Genomic DNA, 19814 nt, shown 5'->3' with positions numbered 1-19814 from the left:
AGTTGCTCCACAGAGTTATCTGCTCTTTGTCAAGGAATTTAAATCAATTCCAAACCTGCAGTACCTAGAGATAAAAAATTGCATTCAGGTCCTGGGTCACAAGGAAGACGCCGAATCACCACACTGCAGATAGGCAGGTCTGCCCACACCCTGCCGAGGTGCCCAGTGGCGCAGAACATGCGAATCAGGCTGCTGCAGACAGGCAGGTCTGTGCACGCCCTACTGAGGTCCTGAGTCACGCAGAAGACGCCAAATCAGCCCGCTGCAGACAGGCAGCCACCTGATTCCACATTACCAAGGCACAGAGGACACCAGAGCACCAGACCAAGGTACTGAGTCCCACTGTTCCCAGCCCAGAGGTAGGGGCTTCTGAGCCGTTGTCCCACTGCTCCTGGTCCAGAGGAAGGGGCTTCTCGGTCACCATCCCTCCCGTTGCTCCCAGCCCAGAGGAAAGGGCTTTTGGGCCACCTTCTGTCCCGCTGCTCCTGGCCCAGAGGAAGGGGCTTCTGAGCCACCATCCCACTGCTCCTGGTCCAGAGGAAGGGGTTTCGCGGCCAAAATCCCTCCGGCTGCTCCCAGCCCACCGGAAAGGGCTTTTGGGTCACTGTCCCTACCGCTGCTCCTGGCCCCTGTCCCACCTCACCCAGCTCAGAGGAGGTAATCCGTGCAGGCGCTAACAGCCCCCTGCCCCAGTCGAAATGAGAAAACAGGTAAATAAGTCTCAAAATCAGACTTCCAGATCACCTACAGCAACCCCAAAGGGAAATGAGATGGAACACTCTGATACTCAACCACCTGGACCCACTGAACTGGCAACAAAAGGGGATCTGGAAAAAATGAAATCAGAAATAATTTCTCAGATAACAGGAGAAATTGTGCCCCTAGTGCAAGACATGATTAATAAATCTAGAGAGGAGCTCAGGAACATGATGGAATCCCAACATAAGAAACAAATGGAATCCATAAAACAGATGCAAATAGATTTCCAGGACATGAAAAAATTCCATTGAAAGTCTACACAGCAGAAGGAGCCAATGTGAGGACAGAATTTCAGATATAGAAGATAAGACTGCAATTAGTGACCAGGAAAAGAAAAATTGCTTCAAAATTATAATGGAACATGAGAAATCAATCCAGCATCTGCTAGATGATGCAAAGAAGAATAACATAAGACTGATTGGGCTCAATGAAGAAACAGGAGAGAGTGGAGATGACATAAAAAAATCTCTTCACAGAAATAATGGCAGAAAACTTCCCAAGCAGGGGAAAAGAGCTTGACATACAGATAAGTGAGGCATATAAGACTCCAAATAGCCTGGATCAAAAAAAATCTACACATAGGCATATAATTGCTAAGATTCCAGAAACACAACAGCAGAACAAAGTTCTCCAAGCAGTCAGAGAAAAGAAACAAATCACATACAAAGGGAAGGCCATCAGAATCACAGCAGACTTCTCAACACAAACCATCAAAGCAAGAAGAGCTTGGAGTGACATATTCCAAGCCCTAAAAGAAAACAGCCTCCAACCCAGATTGATGTACCCTGCAAAACTATCTTTCAAAACTGATGGAAGAATGAGATACTTTCATGACAAAGAGCACCTTAGGAACTTTGTGAATACCAAACCAGCACTCCAAAGAATTTTACACAATATCCTAGGGACAGGCATTGAGGATCACAGCCCCAGGAAGCAAAGCAGAATGAACCCATCTGGCATGACAAGAAATTAAATGTAAAGGGGGAGAACCCAACAAAATGAAAAAGTCATGGCAATGACAAGTCAATATGTTTCAGTTATAACCATCAACGTTAATGGTCTCAATTCACCAATCAAAAGAAATGGCCTGGCAGAATGGGTCAAGAAGCAAAATCCAACAATATGCTGCATACAAGAAGCACATTTAATTCAAAAGGAAACTCATAGACTGAAAGTTAAAGGGTGGAAAACAATACTCCGTGCGATGGGAACCTGAAAAAAAGCAGGAGTAGCTATCCTCTTGGCAGATCAAGTAGATTTCAAGCCAACACTGATTAAGAGAGATGAAGAAGGACACTACATCCTTGTAAAGGGAAGAATCCAAGAGGAAGAGATGACAATCATAAATATCTATGCACCAAACACTAGTGCACCCAACTATATAAAACAAATACTAATGGACATGAAAAGCCATATATGCACTAATACAATTGTAGTGGGGGACCTCAACACCCCACTGTCACAAATAGATAGATCAGCTAGACTAAAAATAAGTAATGAAATACTAGAACTCAATCAAACTCTTGAACAAATGAACTTAACAGATGTTTACAGAGTCTTTCACCCCACAAAATCAGAATACACATTCTTCTCAGCTGCACATGGGTCATTCTCCAAAATAGACCACATACTCACACATAGAACATGTTTAAGTAAGTGCAAAGGAATTGAAGTTATCCCCTCTACATTATCAGACCATAGTGCAATGAAATTGGAGATCCATAGCAAAAGAAACTCAAAAAAATTCATAAACACATGGAAATTGAACAACACACTTCTGAATAACCAATGGGTCACAGGGGAAATTAAAGAAGAAATCAGACAGTTCCTTCAATTAAATGACAATGACAGTACAACATATCAGAATCTATGGGACACAATGAAAGCAGTCTTACGAGGGAAATTCATAGCAGTGAATATGCATATTAGGAAAACAGAATGAGCCCAATTAAACAACCTGATGCTGAACCTCAAGCTTCTAGAAAAAGAAGAGCAGGACAACCCCAAAGCTCATACAAGGGAGGAAATTATAAAGATCAGAGGAGAAATCAATGCAATGGAGACTAAGAGAACGATACAAAAAATCAATGAAGCCAAGAGTTGGTTCTTTGAAAGAATCAACAAAATTGATAAGCCTTTAGTCAACCTTGTCAGAAAAAGGAAAGAAAAGGCCCAAATCCATGCAATTAGGAATGAAAAGGGTGAAACTACAACAGACCCAGCAGAAATCCAGATGATCCTCAATACCTACTTCCAGAACCTATAAGCCAATAAGATGGACAACACAGAAGAAATGGACAGATTCCTAGATACATATGAATTACCAAAGTTGAATGAAGAAGACCTAAAAATTCTGAACAACCCAATATCAACCAATGAAATTGAAAATGTAATTAAAAACTTATCAACTAAGAAAAGCCCAGGCCCTGATGGCTTCACTGCTGAATTCTACAAGACATTTAGAGAGGAACTGCTGCCGCTACTGTTTAAACTCTTCAATGAAATTGAAAGGGAAGCAATACTCCCAAATTCATTCCTGAAAGCAAGCATCACCTTGATCCCCAAAGCAGAGAAAGACCCAACTGAAAAAGAGAACTATAGGCCAATCTCACTAATGAACATAGATGCAAAAATCCTTAATAAGATACTGGCAAACAGAATGCAGAAGATCATCAAGAAGATCATACACCCTGATCAAGTGCGATTCATCCCAGGGATGCAGGGATGGTTCAATATATGCAAATCAATCAATGTAATACACTATATCAATAGAGCCAAGGACAAAAACCATATGATTATCTCCATAGACGCAGAAAAAGCATTTGACAAAATCCAACATGCATTTATGATAAAAACCCTACAAAAAATTGGAATAGATGATCTCTACCTCAAACTGATAGAAGCCATCTATGAAAAACCAACAGCCAATATCATACTAAATGGTCAAAAACTGAAATCCTTCACACTAAAATCAGGAACAAGACAAGGATGTCCACTATCACCACTCTTGTTCAATATAGTTCTGGAAACATTAGCCACAGCAATTAGACAAGAGAAAAATAAAAGGAATGAAGATAGGAAATGAAGAAGTCAAATTGTCATTATTTGCAGATGACATGATACTCTATATAGAAGACCCCAAGAACTCCACCAAAAGTCTTCTAGACTTAATAACCAAATTCAGTCAAATAGCTGGTTACAAGGTCAACACACAAAAATCAATAGCTTTCCTCTACACCAATGACAGACTCACTGACAGAGAAATAGGGCAAATAATTCCTTTCACAATAGCATCCAAAAAACTGAAATACCTAGGAATCATCCTAATGAAAGAAATCAAAGACCTCTTCTCTGAAAACTATGGCACTCTGAAAAGAGAGACTGAAGATGATATCAGAAAATGGAGAGACATCCCCTGCTCCTGGGTAGGAAGGATTAATATAGTGAAAATGGCCATACTTCCAAAACTGCTATATAGATTTAATGCAATTCCAATTGAGATCCCAGCAGCATACTTCATAGACCTTGAGAAAACAATCCAAAAATTCATTTGGAACAAGTAGAGACCCAGAATAGCAAAAGCAATTCTACGTAACAGAGACATGGCAGGGGGTATCACAATCCGCAACCTGCAACTCTACTACAAAGCTACTGTGATAAAAACAGCATAGTACTGGCAAAGAAACAGGCTTGAGGACCAGTAGAACAGATTAGAAGATGCAGAAACAACGCCAGACACACTCAGCCATCTCATCTTCGACAAAGGAGCCAAACACCCTCAGTGGAGGAAAGATAGCCTCTTTAATAAATGGTGCTGGAAAAATTGGGCTTCAACTTGCCAAAGATTAAAAGTAGACCTGTATCTCTCACCATGCACTAAACTAAAATCAAAATGGATTAAAGATCTAAATATTAAAATAGAAACTCTGAACCAGTTGGAACACAGGTTAGGTAGAACCCTTGAAGACATCGGTGTAGGAAAAGATTTTATGAACAAAACCTCAGCTGCCCATAAACTAGCATAAACAATCAACAAGTGGGATCTCTTCTTATTAAAAGGCTTCTGCACAGCAAGAGAAACCACCAGCAATGTGAAGAGACAACCCACAATGTGGGAAAATATCTTCACCTGCTCTTCCTCAGACAAAGGTCTACTATCTCAAATCTATAAAGAACTTAAAAAGATCAGACCTCTCAAATTTAAAGACCCAATCCGAAAATGGGCATCTGAAATGAATAGACATTTCTCAGACAAAGAAGTAGAAATAGCAAATAAATACATGATAAAATGTTCAATATCACTGGTCATTTGAGAGATGCAAATGAAAACAATGCTGAGATTCCACTTCACTCCAGAAAGGATGGCTGCTATCATGAAATCAACCAATAACAAATGCTGGCAGGGCTGAGCGGAAAGAGGAACCCTGCTCCACTGCTGGTGGGAGTGTAGACTGGTGCAAGCACTGTGGAAATCAGTATGGAGATACCTGAAAGAACTAGGATTGGAATTCCCATTTGACCCCACTATTCCACTGCTGGGGATCTTCCCCTAAGAATTAAAAGAATCATACCACAGTGAGATATGTGCACCCATGTTCATAGCAGCACAGTTTGTAATAGGTAAAACTTAGAAACAGCCCAAATGCCCATCAACTGGAGACTGGATAAAGAAAATGTGGTTTTTTAATAAAATGGAGTACTACTCAGCCATAAAAAATGAGAAATTAGAGACATTTATAGCTAACTGAATGCACATTGAGGCGATACTCTTAAGTGAAATAAATAGGACACACATGTGTAAATACCGAATAGTTTCTCTGGTGTGAGAAACTGAAAGTGTAAATAAGGACTAAATGTATAATAGGTCATGTGAAATAGGAAGAAAAGGAGCAAAGGGGAAGGAAGTGGGAAGGCTAAGGGAAAGGATAGAAGGGAATGGGATTAATATGAGAAAATGGAAAAATAGGAACAAAATTTTTGTAAATAGGGAGGGCTGGAGGGGTTGAAGGGAGGGCTGGGCAAGGGTGAAAAACAAGAACCATGAGAGACTATGTAAAGGTGCAAATTTCCAATGATGAATGTCATTATATTGTATACCTAAAATGTACCAATTATTAGAATGAATAATCGATAATGTAAAATAGGAATAAAAGGTCCAAAGGGGTAGGGGTAGTGGGAGGCACAGGGGAAAGGAAAGAAGGGAAAGGAAAAATGATGAGAAATGGAAAAAATGGAAATAAAGTCTTTGTAAATAAGGAAGGGTGGAGGGCATGAAGGGAGGGCTAGGAATGGGGAAAAAATAAGAACTAAGATGCATCATGTAAAGGTACAATTCCCAATGAGAAATGTAATTGTGTTGTATACCTAACATGTACCAATAAAAGAATTTAATACAAAAAAAATTGCATTCAGTAAAAAAAAAAAAATTGCATTCAGTTTTGCAGGCTATGCAGCAAACTGGCAGGTTGCATTATTTTGGAGAAACAAAGAGTTGAATTAATTATAAGGAGAAAATATAGTTAGTTCCACTCTGATGGAGAAAGCTAAATAGTCTTGCAAGTTCAGGACAGGGTTGCAGAACATAAATTTAAGTTAGGCAAACCTGGGTTTGAATATGGGCTTTGTAACTTGTTAACTAAATGACTGTGAGAAAAATACTTAGTCTCTCCAAGCCTTAATTTTCCTATCTGTAAAATGGGGATAATACTATCTACCTTACTCCTGAAGAGTAAATGACATACTGCATGCGAAGTACTTAGCCCAGATGGGTTCCTAATCATTAGTACCCAATAAAGAATGATAATTATTATAAATCAAAAAATGATTTGAGCAGTATCTTGCCCAAATATCTCCTTCAACTAAACACTGTAAAGAGGCATTCACAGGAAATTTCTTTTGATCAAATGACAACATCTTTAATATAGATGTCTTCATTTCACCTCAGCTTCCTGTGTCTCTAACAGTCAGCATTTGAGTCCTGCATAGGCACGCTTAAAGGAAGCAGTTAATACACAAAATAGGTCTGACAAGGAAATAATTATTTTCAATTCAAATTATATGCATCTCAGGCAGAGATAAGCAAGAACAAATGTAAAAATTCAGTGACAGTACATGTTTGTTTAGAAATACAAAAGAAGTTACAACACTAAACTTACTCCCAAAACAAACCATCTGTCTATCTATTCATCCATCTATTTAGACATATTGGTCTCATTGGGGGTTGAACTGAAGGCCTTGCACATGCTAGCCAAGAGCTGTACCACTGAGTTATATCCCCAGCCCTTTTTACATTTTATTTTAAAACAGGTTCTTATTAAATTGCCCAGGGTAGCCTCAAGCTTGTGATCAACCTGCCTCAGCCTCCTGAGTAGCTTGGATTATAGGTGTGCCCCTGGCATGAACCATCACTGAACAGCATTAGATTATTATGGTAGTGATGCTTGGCAAACATTTCCCTATTGATTAAGGCTTAGGGGCACGCTTTAGTGGTAAAGCACTTTGCTATTGTGCAAAGCAAAGTAGCAAATAATCTCCAGCAAAGCAAATAATAACAACAACAACAACTAATAAGATACTACTGATTAAGATGACTGTCCCCCACAGATGCAGCCCCGACAAGTAATTGTGTCAACCAGGTCTTTGGAGAAAGTCCTCAGGAAAATATTGTAGCTCTATTCTCCCCAGAATAATACAACTATAAAAAAAAATTTATACATACTGTGTGGTACTTTTTTATGTATCTGTCTGTTGAACCTATCTGATTCTTTTATTTTATTTTACTTTTTTGGTACCTGGGATCGAACTTGGGACCTTGCACTTGCGAGGCAGGCGGCGGCACCACTGAGCTAAATCCCCAGCCCTCTGATTCTTAAAATCGTGAGATCAGAGATTTTTACTTAAGATGGCTTCTGAATTTTCAGGGGAAAAGGGGGTAGTTGTCAAGACTTGCAAATTAGAAAGATCATTAAGAATATCTGTCTTTTAAAAAAGGCAACTTAGTGAATTCATTTTATCCTAAGGTCAGTAGGGCATTAAAAGACTTTATAATTAGAAATCTTTCATTGTTCTTCCACTGAAAAACAATGGAAAGGGAAATTTTAAATTAGTTAGATATTCTCGAAGATTAGATCTAAGAAACTCATCAAACTTATGTGAAATCCTTTCCCTTTTCCACTGCGGTCTGGGAGCTGCTCAGGACGAGTGCCCTGTGTCCCTGATCTGTCAGGGAGAAGCCATGCTACACAGGAGGATGTGCAGTTCCCTGACTTCATCAGAGGTCATCCTTTTGGAAACTAGATCACTGCTTCCTTCCAGAAATTCTTGTGAGCTTTTCTTAAGAAGGGTATTCCTGTTTTTCAGGATAATTCCGTCTGTGGTTTCTCTGAGTTACCAAGTACATTATTTATTTTACAGAAGATTGTGACTGTTTTTTCTTTGCCAAAGTGTTTAAACTTCAGTTGAAACAGAGAAAAGAAGATATCTACATTCTTCTATTTGAGACAGATTATTCTTATAACAGTTCTTATGTATCCATTTTGCAGAAATCTGAAATTTTAAATCAGTGTGGGAAAGATGGATTTTTCAATACATTGTGTTTGGGTAATACTGGTCATCCAAAGAGGAAAAAAACCATTGACTTCCACCTTACTCTCCATCCTGCCTCATACACACAAATTCCAGATGGGTCAGAATTTTAACTGTATAATGACACAGGTACTCAGCTCACTGACTGGGACAAAACAGTAGAGCCCCTTATTTACTTTGTGAAGCCAAATACCCAAATGGAAAAGGAATTTCTTCTTACAGAAAAGACTGCACACTCCGGAAGGATCAATCACTGACCAAAGGCTATATGTTGCCTTGCTTTCTAAATGGTCAAAAAGAGCAAAGAGTCTCCTCTTTTAAATTGAATAAGATGATGTCGAAGGCCCAAAGGGAAGCATGTTCTAGGTCTATCCTAAACCATGATCTAAGAGCCCAGTAGTTGGGCTGAGGATTTAGCTCAGTGGTTCTAGCACCTGCCTCACAAGTGCAAGGTCCCAAGTTTGATCCCCGGTACAAAATAAAAAAAAAAAAGCCCAGTAGTTAAACCTGTTTGTTTCACGTGAAGGAAGTCAACAAATACACCAGCAGAGTGACAGCAGCACACGTAGAAAAAGATGCTTTTAAAAGATCACTTTAACAGCCACATTTTGTATCATTTCCCTAAGCTGAATCATGTTCTCAACCCTCGCTTTCGGCAGAGGACACGGAAAACGAGCAGGTGATATAATCACAGATCACACACTTGCAATGTGGGTGTGAGAAACCGTTTCCAGGGAGAGAATGACAAACATACTGATGTACCCAAAATATGCATATGAGCAGGGATTCCATTGGGTGCTTGGAAGGCTGGCAAGAACTTAAGAATTTTGGTTCTCAAGGAAATGAGGTTGGTAAGGAATCCCCTCAAATGTCACTGCATATTCTTACCATCTGAACAATGCTGGGCATATTGTATGCAGTTGAAGCACGGCATTTAAAAGGAGGTCAAGAAACATTTTCTTTGCCACAATTTTTGATACAAAATCAAGATGACAAAGGCTTCTTAAGTAAAACTGAAGGAGGGGGGGCAAGGCAAAGCAGGCTCTTGGCTCAAATGTCCCCACAAACACGATGGTGTCAGTGGGAATTCCCAACTCCAGGGAGCCTGGATTTTTTCCTGGGATTTCCATACCTAGGAGCATCAAGCTCAGAAAATGTTAGTGAAATAGGAACAGGCTTCAAGGAAGGGAGTAAAAAACCACATCCCACAATTTCATTTAAATAAATGGTGTGGGTGGGGGCAGGATTTTAGACTTCAAGGGGATTTCTTCAAATGCTACATACATTTATTTGAAATTGTAAATGCCAAAAAATGTATTTGCATAAGCAATCATGTATATTTACTACTTGTGTTTTTACAGATTGTGCCAACTATTTTCAGATAATTTCCAAGAGCAAGTGGTCATATATACTATTCTCTTTGTCATTTCCTCCTTGTTTGGTTAAAAAATATTTCTAGCTCAGTCAACTTCACTATTTGCATGCTAACTGTTCCTGTTCCTTCAACTCAGCCACCCTGATTGAGGCGTCTGACCCTCCTGAAGGAGCCTTTGGACGCTGCTTCTCTGATAAATGTCAATGTTCTACCCTAGCATGTGAGGAAAGGCTGCCAGCACCAGCTCAGTCAATACCAAAGGAGGTCAAGCAGGTGAGCACACACTTTTTTCTCCCCAAAACTCTGAAAAAGATCCTGTAACTTATTCCAAAGTAATTCATTCCATAATTTACTTTCAGTAAATCACCATAAATGTCTGATTAGGTTAAATCCAATTCATTGAAGAAAAAAATCAGTCAGTTGCCACAATTTCTTTTCTTTTATATATACCTCTTACATCAGTGTTATAGTATTATTTTGGCAGTCCTGAAGAGATGACCTGAAAAATGTATCCTGGGTGGGGGAAAAGTCATTTGAAAAAGTCAAATATGTTTTTATTATGAAAGCTCAAAGAAAAGGTTACTCCTTATTATAATACTGACATTCTAGAAGGTTTCCAATGGTTAAAAGCCTATTTCATTACAATGTATTGAGCACCAGTTACTTTTTAATTAAATAATTGCATGGTATGATATACTTTGCTACTGCATGTAGGAAGATAGAAACAGGCTAGTATTTCTATCAAGGCCAGCAATGAATCATTCATCCTAACCCCTAAATTATAAAGAGCACATGAATAATAGCTTTACATTCCCTTTTGTTGTAGTCTGTGAAGTAATTATATCTCTTAGTTAAAATGGTTTAAACAGATACTGAAATACTTCTGAATAGTAAAATTAGCTAAATTAATTTTGAAGCTCTTTTCCTTGTTTATGTTTGAAGAAAAAGAGTACTATAAAGAAATATGCATAACAATTAAAATTGTGCCTTACAGTTGAATAATAGTATTGTAAAGCTAGAGTAATTAAAATGATCCTAACATTCAAGAAAATAGGTGGAAATAACCATCAGATTGGTGGACTGAATGCTGTAGAGTTTGAAAAATCACTAAAAATGATAGGCAAGGGTATGCCTAGGGGAATTATTGCTTTCTTTTTTTCCCCATGAGTTCAGCATTAATATCCCAGACAGAGGCTACATACAGGATACTGCGGTGATAATGACAAGGAGTAAAGGTATACATATATGATCCAAGACAGACATACACAGGAAATAAACTTTCTTTGCTATAAGCTTCTGAGATTTTCAAGTTGTTACACAGCACATTTAGCCTAGGTAAGGGCTGAGGATGTTGGAATTTGACTATGTAACATCCATCATGGTTGAAACTAGTCCTCTCTTACTCTAAAGCACATAGTTTTCAGATGTATATGTGGGTATTTTAAAAGATTTTCTTGGTACTCCGTTCTCTTCCATTCAGCCCTTCAACATTTGCAGAACATCTAGGATACGGCAGGCTATCTCTCCCTACTCAGCAGTCAGCTGAGGGTAGGGACACTCTCTTCTCCAGTCTTTACTTCTACCACCCAGCATAACACTGCCACAGGCTCCAGATGTTCGGTGAATGCCTGTTGGTTGCTTAAGCTTCAAAAGCATTTCAAAATTCACTGGACATTGCACATTGCAGAGGTAATGAGGAGCAAGAGTACTTAAATTTGCCTGGTAAAATAAAAATAAAGTTATCTTGTGGGCGTATGTGAAAGAACAGGAGCCTAGAGCTTAGAGAACAAATAGACAAAGAATATATTGGCAAAAAACATGCACATACAAAGGCACCAAAGCTTTGGCCTGGGATATTATATTATTTTGCCACCATCACTTCTCAGCCTTTTGGCTAAGATCAAGTGTATTTTGCCACCAATGGTACACTTCAACATGGTCATAGTAGCAACCTCCTTGATTAGATTTAGTAGAGTTCCTTATGTTACGCTATTCCAATGCAGACTGGAATCCTTGCTGATGATCGCAGTATTGCAGCAAAGGTATTAAGAATATGATCTCTGACTGGATAAAGAAAATGTGGGGTTTTTAAAATAAAATGGAGTACTATTCAGCCATAAAAATGAGAAATTAGAGACATTTATAGTTAAATGGATGCACATTGAGGCAACACTGTTAAGTGAAATAAATAGGACACACATGTGTAAATACCAAATAGTTTCTCTAGTGTGAGAAACTGAAAGTATAAATAAGGTCTAAAAGGTATGATAGATAATGTGAAATAGGAAGAAAAGGGGCAAAGGGGAAGGGGAAGTGGGAGGGGAAGGAGAAAGGAAAGAAGAGAATGGAATGAATATGAGAAAATGAAAAAATGGAAATAAAATCTTTGTAAATAGGGAGGGATGGAGGGGTTGAAGGGAGGGCAGGGGGAGGGGTAAAAATAAGAACCAAGAGAGATTATGTAAAGGTGCAAATTTCCAGTGATGAATGTCATTCATTATATTGTATACCTAAAATGTACCAATAAAACTAATTAAAAAAAGAATATGATCTCTGGAAGCTGAATGAAGAGACTTGAAGTTGATCTCAAAGAAAAGTGCAAAATAATGAATTCTAGAAGTTGGGAAGTGGCGGGGCATGGAGGGAAGAAAACAGGCACCAAAAGACAGAGAAGAATAAATTGTAGTATTCTATAGCACAGTAGGATGGCTATATTTCACAACAAGCTATTACGTTTATATTTTATGAAGAATTTGAAGATAAGAAATTTGTCTTCAAAGTTTAGACAAAGAAAGGATAAATGTATAAGGTAAAAAAAGTACTAATTACCATAATTTGATCATTACACATTTTATACATGTATTGAATCACATACTCTTTATATATGTATAATTATTATGTGCCAACTAAGAAAAAAGAGGCTCGAATCTTGACTCCGTCACTTGCCAGCTATGTGATTTAGGCACACTCTTTAACCTCTCTTCAGTCCCTCCACATGTAACATGAGGATTATAATTAACCTCATCAGGCTGTTGTGCAGACTTTGTGAGTTAATATGTATAAAGCACTTAAATAGTGTTTGGCACAGAGGAGGTACAATGTACTATTGATGGCTATTATTGGATAGGAAGAAGGAAAGAGTCAGGTCTGTGTGTTCCAGTCTTTTTAGCATCTTTATCAATAACTTGGATAAGGGAATTAAAACCACTTTGACTTACCATTAAGATAGTATTAGGATAGAAGAAACAACCAATATGATGGGCACTGGAATCAATATCAAAGTAAACATGACAGACTGGGACAGTGAGTCAAAAGCAACAGTATGTATCTATATGGGGATAAATAGGAAAAGTCTTGTAAATAAATCCAGAATGCAAATCTTACAAGTATAGAAATAGGAGGAATTTGCTTTAACAGCAGCATTTGTAAAACAGATGTGGGGGTAGTAAGTTTAATTAATGATCAGCTCTGTATGAATTAACAGTGGGTTACAGCTGCCAAAAAAGCTAGTGCTGCGTCAGGCCTCACTGACTCAGTTTTAGTTTCTGGAGTGCACAGTGGTAGGAGAAATGTCTTGCCTTCCTTTGCATAGGCTAGCTCAGCACACAGGAAGAAGAACATCACAAACAATGACAATGCCTCTGTTTCCACAGTGCTGATGGGCTCCCCATAGTCTGGAGGTCTAGGACCAGTGTTCAGATCTTTGTTCTGCTCCACTTTGATCCATGAACTTAAAGCTGTGGTTGTCTCTGCTGTCAAACTCAAGACAATACAGTCTACCTTCACAATGAGACAGCAATAACCATACTTTTAAAAATTGTATATATATGTAAACATATGTATTATAAAACTTGCCAGTTTAAGTGCACAGTTTAGAGAAATTCATTATAGTTATGATGTTGTGCTACTGTCACTACTATTTCTAAATCTTTTTCTTTACATCGTACAGAAACTCTGCTACCACGGAGCAATGACTCCCCATTTACATCTTCCTCAGTCTCTCATGACTTCTAGCCTAGTTTCTGCCACTGTGATTTTGCTTGTTGTAGGTATTTCCCAAGATGAATTTCTTGACAACCAAAAATGGTTGAAAATGGATGAGCTTTTTCAGGAGGTGATGTCCACTGTCATCAGAGTTACTCAGGCAGAGTGAGAAACACTTTTCAAACAATGATGTGGTAGGGACTCATTCAGGGTTGGAGTAAATGACTGGAAAGGATCTCCAGATTTGAAAGTTTGTGAATCTGTGAACTCCACAGCACACTCCCAGTATCTCACAGGCTCTTTCTGGCCCCATTTTACCTAAGATGAAACTGAGGCAAGAGCTCTTCAGTAAGTAGCCCAAGGTCATTCAATGAGTCACGAACTGAGCTATGCATAGAACTGAAGTCTCCTGACGCGCAGCCCTGCCCTGCATTCCACCATCTGATGGTGCTGGACTCTGTGACCTACTTGTCCTACAGTACTTGTATTTTTCCTCCCAAATTCCCTCAGGGATTTGTTTGAAGAATCTGTAAAGTATCTTAAATGAAAAGAGATCTGATAACATCAAATTCTTAACTTTATTGCTATGATTATAAAAGCTGTTAGATGATAAATTTCCAAGCATAAAACCACTTTGATTAGCCATCAGAAATCAGTCCCTCAAATTCACATTTTAAGTAATGTGTGGTGTTTTGATGTCAGCCTGAAAAAGAGTGCTGGAATGAATTCCATATATATATATATATTCTACAGCATGCTAGAGAAGCCACAGCAACACTGCTCTTTAAAAAAAGTACAGATTTGGAGACCATACAGAGCCTTCAATTCTGATGTAATCTCTTAATATGGAACCAGACACAAATGTACATGGAAAAGACTGAATTTGGGTAAGATTCCAGATTCACTGTTTTGTTTTTTAAGACTCAGGATATGTCACTGAACTCAGTGTCTAAAGAAAAAGCCAGTATGTTCCTTTTAAAAATAACTATGGAACTAGTCTTTTCTCCAATGACAAATTAAGTAATATTTTTCAGGGTAAATAGAAAACAAAACTAAGTAAGTTTTTACCAAATATAAAATATAGTATTTCGTAATTCAGTTGAAGGTCAACAAAATTTCCCTAGACCGTTTATTCAGAATTCAGGTCCTATCTTTATATGTACATTATTTATTAGGATTTGAATCCTAAGAATCCTACAAGGAATGGTAAAGTTTTTTCTTTAATAATTTGTCCTATAAAGAACAACAACAACAAAATACCTTAGAAGCCAATGGTACAATTAGATTCAACATATATATACTTAAATGTACTTTTAGGGCTTCATCTGTTTTTAGAGCTAATCTGTTCTTAGAATGCTGTTATGGCTTAGATCTAAAATGTTCCCAAAGGCCTCGCCTGTTGGGAAGTTGACTGGATGATAGGGCATTATAGCTTACTTGCTGTTAGGTGGTGAGTCCTGGTTGGGGGTGGCTCACCAGGGGCATGCGCTGGAACGGGGTATTCTTGTCCCTGGCTCTTCCTTTCTGTCTCTGCTCATAGGATAAGCAGCTGCCCTCTGCCCAGGCCCTTCCATCATGCTCTTTCTGCCTTGGAGCCAGCTAACTATGGACTGAATCCTCTAAAAGATGTGAGTCAAAATAAACGCCTCCTTTAAGTTGTGGGTATTGGATATTTTGTTGCAGTGACTAATATAAATGCAAAGAAAATAAACTACATGGCAATAATAAGGTTCTGAGTTTGATTCCCAGTACCAGAAAAAAAAAGAAAATAAACTACAATTCACCACCATTTTCTACTATTTTGGTTATATATATGCACACATGCCTGTATCTAAGCATGTAAATGTTGTCTCACATGAGAAGAAATCCAGAGACAGGCAGGTGAGGGTAAGGGCAGCAACTCAAAGTGGGTGCCAGGAAGCTGACTCTCTCTAGTTTCTTACTAATTTGTGGGCATCTGTCCTTTTTATCACCTGAGTGTTGCATGATCGCTTTCGCACCCTGGATTGGGCCATATCTTTCCTTCCAGAACAGCAGTAGTGCAAGCAGGGGACGGCAGTGTAGGAAGTATTTTAGTTAGCTACTAATGAAGAAGGCAGCTAGCTAGGGAAAGGGTCTGAGATGGAGTTGGGTGATCAGCCATATCAATAAGAATGAAATACGAATACACAGTGACCTAAGACTTTGGACCAAGAATGAACCTTTGCAGGCAACATGGAATGCAGCCCCCTCCCTACTAAAGGGAGTTGGAACCATTCCCTTTATGGAGTTCCAGGAACTTAAAATGCAAAATAACCAGTTTTTTTTTTCCCTAAAATCTCAGTCTCCTTTAAACCCTATATGCTGAGTAACTGGGTTTGAGAGCCTAAGTTACAACTGGTCATTTTAAATTCACTGAGCCACCTGTGATAGGTGGCCACTAATCAACTGAGGATTTCCTGTCCTCCAATTATTCATTAAAAGTTCTGGACCAAGGGGCCATGTGGAAATTCCAGGAGCCTTTTTTGTTCTCCTTATTTTGAATAAAAACCCTCTTAACCTCCTCCTATTAGTTCTTGACTTCATTCTTTAACATTCTGAGACTATGAGCTTTGTTTGTACAGAATTAACTGTTTTCATAGTGCTTTTATCAGAAAGCAAAGGTCTTCCCTAAACCTGCCCCCTCCCACTGATGTCACACCTGATAGTTACCCAAGACAGAAAGCATCTACTTCCATTCTCTTCTTAACCCGAACCCCCATCATGCCCCATGTAGATCTCTAAATCTGTAGCTTCCACTTCTTTCAGGTGTTGCTTTCATTCCCTCCTGTTCTTCCTCCACTAATTCTGCCTTTGCTCAAATTCCATTCATCCCTTGTCTAAACTGGTACAATAATCTCCAAGTTGTTCCTCATTCCTCCAACTTTGGTTTATGTCCAGTCTACTCTCTATGTTGCCACCAGATTGGGTTTTTCTCCATTCCTCCCTCCCTCGCTCCTTCCCTCCCTCCCTTCCTTCCCATTTCCTTCCTTTTCTTTTTCAGTACTAGGTACTGAACCTAGGGCCTTACACATACTAAGCAAGCACTCTACTACTGAACAACATCCCCAGCTCTTTTTTAAAATTTTATTTTGAGACATAGTTTCAGTAAGTTGCTAGGGCTAGACTTGAACTTGTGATGCTTCTGCCTCAGCCTCTGGAGTTGATGGGATTACAGTATAGTCTCTATGCCCAGGTCCAGATTGGCGTTTCTAAAATATAAACAAGATTATCACTCCACTGCACACAGAACACAGTCTAAACCCCTTAGCACGGAACAAAGACCCAGTATTATCTCATTCAACCTCTTGAGCTTCACCACCATTTTTAGTTGAATCACATGAAACTCCTTACATTTTCTCCAGTTGCCCAAGATACTTCATATCTCAATAGTTAAGATGCTACTATTTCCCCTGAAATTTCTTTTCCTAGCATTATCAAGAAGATTCCTATACACACTCAAAATTCAACTCAAACATTTTTTCTTTCTCAATGCCTCATATCCACCCAAGTAGATTCAGGTACTATACATGTGGCTCACCTACATCTAACATTAAGGCACTTCTACCTATGTTCCAATACTTACATGTTTGTCTTCCATACTAGGCAGTGAACTCCTTGAGGAAAGGCAGTCTTATTATCACTGGCCAATTATGCCTGTATATAGCAGGTAAGTAATAAATGCTTATTGAATAAAAATGTAAAAATGACTGAAGTGATGGCATTTTTGTGGATGAATTCTAGGAACTAGAAAATAGTAACACTTTGAAAGAAAATTAATAATCTATTTTGTGGCAAGAAGATCATTGTACCTTCTCAAATGATAATGCTTGTCTCACAGAGAGAAGGTAAAAACATGTATCAATTTTCAAAATAACTGAAGTTTTGCTTTTTAAGTTGAATTGAAACAAAAAATATTAAAATATTATTGGCAAAAAATATTTCTAAAAATGCATTACGCATTTCCTTGCCTTTTAAGGAGAGTATGTTCAACCAAATTTAACCTTTTTTGATGACTTATTGTCATCATTATGAAATTCAATTACTGTTGAGGTAGGAGGACTGTCTGCTCTTGTATTAAATGGCTCCAGACTGTTAACCATTCAGTTCTTTACTAACTTTCACTCTCTTCCACCATTAGGATTTTATCTAGCATCTTAAGTTGTTGTAATCATACACCTTCAGAATTAGAGACCAAAAACCCATAGAATTTGAGAACTGAAAGAAGTCTTAGAGTTCATTTAATCTATCAGTTTACCAAATTTTACAAACAAGACAACTAAACCCTAAGAAAGTAAGCACTCCTTTTCTAATTGGTTGCTTTTAATTTTCTATTTAATGCCTTTCAAACTGTGTTGAGAAGAAAATTGTATTCAATTTAAGCTCAGGTCATTATATTCATGTTTCTTTAAAATGCTAAGGTAAGTTTATTTTAAAAATATATGCTAAGGGTAAACTTGATTTAGAAATATACATACTACAGGATAAAAACAGTTTGAATAAATTTAAAAATTAGGATATATCTGTTCAGTATCATAGGTACAATATATTTTTTACTGAAAGCATGTCTTTCTAGTTTCTTGGGTTTTCTATTGCTTTATTCATTAATAAAATCCTAATTATTTACTCATTCAACCCCTAAGCCTTCAATCAAAGAATAACCAGGCTATTCACTGATTAGTTATTTCTCAGTTATTAGAAATTTATAAGGCAAAGGGAGAAAAACATATACATTTACTATCTACTATTGTGCATGTATGATATTTACCAAAACAATACAAAAAACCCTTAAAAGATACTCAGTGTTACCCTCACTTTATAGGTGAGGAAATCCAAATAGAGAAGCTATGTGATTTACCCAAGTTGCATAATTAGGGAGGGGTAGAAGAGAAATGTAAGATGCCTGATGTCACAAGACTGCTACCCTTAAGGAATTCACAAGCTGTAAGAGGAGAAAAGTATATGCTCAACTAACTCTACAGCAGTGTGATAAAAAGCAACGATGGTAATGTGGGCATACAGAAGTAATTCAGTATACCTACAAAAGTGAGAGAATACAAAAAAATATTCGAGGTGAATTTTAATTGTAGTAATAAAAAAACATTAGCAAACATTTTAATAGCAGTCATTATGGGTTAGGTACAAGCCAACTCATTTATATCTTCACAATGTGAAGATATTTTTATTTCTCCCTTCTGCAAAAGGGAACTGAGGCACAGATATGTTGGCTGGTTCTAGTGTCCATTTCAGAACCACTGTGCTAGACTGATTTCTAAAAGTGAAAAAGGTGAAGGTGTCCCCAGGTGAGGGAAGAGGGACAAGAGCAAAAGCATCCAGGTGCATGGGAAACAGAATAACCTAGAGTAGTCAGAGCAGGCAGTGAAAAAATTAAACACTGAAATCACATCATGCTACCACCCCTCTACCTAAAACCCATCACTGGCTGCTCACTACATTCAAGAGAAATCTAAACCCTGCCTACTTCTCTTCCCAGTATCAATTCCCCATCCCTTCTCGTTCCCAGCTCTCCTGCCATGGTGGCCTTCTGGTTCCCAAAATTCACCAACTCTTTCTTGCCTCAGAACCTTTGTACACAGTGATGCTTTATTCTGGTATACATTTCCTCTCATTTTCTACCCTAGCTAACTCTTGAACACGTTAGGTCTTTGAATTTCCCCACCATATTGTACAGCTGTACCCTCAGGTCTTCCTTCGTGGCATTACCCTCCTTTGTGATTATATTAACCTTATCACTCCAGACTATGCTCCAGGAAGGGAGGGACCATGTCTGTTGTTTCGTTTGCTTGTTTCTTCTTCTTACTGCTTTGTTTTTGTTTTTTCATGACTGGCACATAACTCAATGGCAAAAGTTGAAGCCTAAATTGGAAAAGCCTGGTCTTTATCCTATGGACAATAAGAAGGCAAAACAAGTAAACAAGGATGATGAAAAAAATCAAATAGAGGTTTAAATAAAGTGAGACCAAACCTCATGTTTTATGGATGATGGGCAAGAGAAAGACCAAGGCTGTAAGACCAACTGAGGGTCATTTCAACAATCTAAAGGCCTGAGCTATATAGCAGTAGCACAGGAAGT

At 38.2% G+C, this 19814-nt stretch overlaps 1 protein-coding gene across 7 annotated transcripts in view; it reads right to left on the bottom strand.

The window, feature by feature from the left end:
• The window catches only part of Kcnmb4 (potassium calcium-activated channel subfamily M regulatory beta subunit 4), a 71164-nt gene that overhangs the window by 9126 nt on the left and 42224 nt on the right, over positions 1-19814 (bottom strand). For 2 of the 7 annotated variants that reach the window (XR_002395057.2, XM_087192421.1), the window contains exon 4: positions 12135-16932. The exons of the other annotated variants lie outside the window; for them this stretch is intronic. Coding sequence is in view for 1 of the 2 variants with exons in the window: in XM_087192421.1 (XP_087048547.1) it covers positions 16893-16932 (40 nt within the window). In the remaining variant the exon portion in view is untranslated. Of the gene's footprint in view, positions 1-12134; positions 16933-19814 lie in introns of those variants that run through there. 7 annotated transcript variants of the gene reach the window in all.

Source organism: Heterocephalus glaber, unplaced genomic scaffold, assembly GCF_053883595.1.
Source record: "Heterocephalus glaber isolate CG9 unplaced genomic scaffold, H.glaber_assembly_v1.0 deba00001571, whole genome shotgun sequence".
In the NCBI taxonomy this organism is placed as follows: Eukaryota; Metazoa; Chordata; class Mammalia; order Rodentia; family Bathyergidae; genus Heterocephalus; species Heterocephalus glaber.
This window is presented reverse-complemented; position numbering and strand designations above follow the sequence as displayed.